This window comes from Nerophis ophidion, linkage group LG29 (assembly GCF_033978795.1).
Source record: "Nerophis ophidion isolate RoL-2023_Sa linkage group LG29, RoL_Noph_v1.0, whole genome shotgun sequence".
In the NCBI taxonomy this organism is placed as follows: domain Eukaryota; kingdom Metazoa; phylum Chordata; class Actinopteri; order Syngnathiformes; family Syngnathidae; genus Nerophis; species Nerophis ophidion.
The window spans coordinates 25,578,233-25,580,857 of NC_084639.1; the positions used below are offsets into that span (position 1 = coordinate 25,578,233).

The window sequence follows — 2,625 nt, forward strand, 5'->3', positions numbered from 1 at the left end:
ATTACTCTTGCCAAATAAAAAACTTTAAATAAAACCTCTGCCATTTTGATATATATATTTTTTTAAACCTTTACAATATATACATATTGTTTTCAAACCTATACGGCTCCCCTCATTTTTGGTCCCAAGGAGCCAGAAGTGTCTCAGTCAAACTTTTTTTATAAATATGTAAAATATCAAAATCTCTAAATAAACTTCAGATTCATATATATATATATATATATATATATATATGTATATATATATATATATATATATATATATATATATATATATATATATATATATATATATATATATATATATATATATATACATATATATATATATATATATACATATATATATATATATATATATATATATATATATGTATATATATATATATATATATATATATATATATATATATGTATATATGTATATATATATATATATATATATGTATATATACATATATATATATATATCCATCCATCCATTTTCTACCGCTTATTCCCTTTTGGGGTCGCGGGGGGCGCTGGCGCCTATCTCAGCTACAATCGGGCGGAAGGCGGGGTACACCCTGGACAAGTCGCCACCTCATCGCAGGGCCAACACAGATAGACATATATATATATATATATATATATATATATATATATATATATATATATATATATATATATATATATATATATATATGTATGTGTGGGAAAAATCACAAGACTACTTTATCTCTACAGAACTGTTTCATGAGGGGTTCCCTCAATCGTCAGCCCTTTGAGACATTCGTCATTTAGGGCTATATAAGTAAACATTGATTGATTGATTGATTAATGGATACTTGAAGAGACAAGTGTTTTGGTAGGTGGTGGAACAAAGTTGGGGAACCACTGTTCTAAGGAATCCAAAATAGGCCACACTCATATAAGTATTAAAAATAACTCATACATATATTTTTAATCTTCAATCTTTAGATCAACTTTAGATCTGTCTGTCGATTATCCATCCATCCATCCATTTTTCTACCGCTTATTCCCTTTGGGATAGCGGGGGGCGCTGGTGCCTATCTCAGCTAAAATCGGGTGGACGGCTGTGTACACCCTGGACAAGTCGCCACCTCATCGCAGGGCCAACACAGATAGACAGACAACATTCACACTCACATTCACACACTAGGGACCATTTAGTGTTGCCAATCAACTTATCCCCAGGTGCATGTTTTTGGAGGTGGGAGGGGCCTATCCCCAGGTGCATGTCTTTGGAGGTGGGAGGGGCCTATCCCCAGGTGCATGTCTTTGGAGGTGGGAGGGGTCTATCCCCAGGTGCATGTCTTTGGAGGTGGGAGGGGCCTATCCCCAGGTGCATGTCTTTGGAGGTGGGAGGAAGCCGGAGTAGCCGGAGGGAACCCACACAGTCACGGGGAGAACTTGCAAACTCCACACAGAAAGATCCCGAGCCTGGGATTGAACCCAGGACTACTCAGGACCTTCGTATCATGAGGCAGACACACTAACCCCTCTTCCACTGTGAAGCCGACTGCCAAATATATGTTCCTTTTTATTGTCTTTTTTTAATGCCCTTTTTTGTCATAGAAAACATTGTTTTTATATGGCAAACCCAAAATTTGCGATGTTTTCCCCCCAAAAATATTTCAAAGTGGAGTATTTGATGTGAAGTAATTAGAGCCTAGAATAAGTCAATAATTAATAACAACATTGATTTTGTTTCATTATTATTTTATTGTATTCATTTTTTCTTCTATTATGCCAAAAAACAGCATGCTTTGCAGCTTCAACACTGCAACTTTTTCTCTTTACATTTCACCTGTTTGCAGAGGCGGGTAGTAACGCGCTACATTTACTCCGTTACATCTACTTGAGTAACTTTTGGGATAAATTGTACTTTTAAGAGTAGTTTTTATGCAACATACTTTTACTTTTACTTGAGTATATTTATAGAGAAGAAACGCTACTTTTACTCCGCTCCATTTATCTACAATCAGCTCGTTACTCGCTCCTTTTTTTTTTTATCGATCTGTTAATGCACGCTTTGTTTGTTTTGATTTTGTCAGACACGCATTCAAAGTAGGATCCAAGCATGTCTGCGTTTCACCAATCAAATCCAGTCACTGGTGACGTTGGACCAATCAAACAAAACCAGGCGGCCACGTGACCGTCACACGTCGAATCCGACCTAAAAAAGTTGAAAAACTTATTGGGGTGTTACCATTTAGTGGTCAATTGTGCAGAATATGTACTGTACTGTGCAATCTACTAATAAAAGTTTCAATCAATCAATCAAAAGTGTAAAAGAAAAAAGGCACTTTTTATTTCAACGGTACTTCCCATCAAAAGCCTAAAGACTGATCGCACAGTTCCTGTCTTCACAATAAAAGTGCCGCTCCATCGCGCCTGCGCTAACAAAATAAGAGTCTCCGAAAGCCGGCGCTAACAAGCTAGCAAGCTACGGAGTTTACCGCCAATGTATTTCTTGTAAAGTGTATAAAAACGAATATGGAAGCTGGACAGATGAGATGCCAAAAACCAACAACTTTCATGTGGTATTAGACAGAAAAGAGGAACTTTTTTTCTCCTCCATTTGAAAATGTAGACATTATCAGCACTATACTGTCTGATTCCA

The 2,625-nt window shown here is 36.2% G+C and overlaps 1 protein-coding gene across 2 annotated transcripts in view; it reads left to right on the forward strand.

Annotated features, from left to right (window-relative positions):
• The window catches only part of LOC133546238 (alcohol dehydrogenase class-3-like), a 20,573-nt gene extending 18,386 nt beyond the window's left edge, over window positions 1-2,187 (forward strand). The window contains exon 9 of one of the 2 annotated variants that reach the window (XM_061892142.1): window positions 2,057-2,182. In XM_061892142.1, coding sequence (XP_061748126.1) covers window positions 2,057-2,120 — 64 coding nt within the window. In that variant the 3' untranslated portion in view covers window positions 2,121-2,182. Of the gene's footprint in view, window positions 1-2,056 lie in introns of both variants that reach the window. The other variant, XM_061892145.1, reaches the window with a different exon arrangement.
• The last annotated feature ends 438 nt before the right edge of the window (window positions 2,188-2,625 follow it).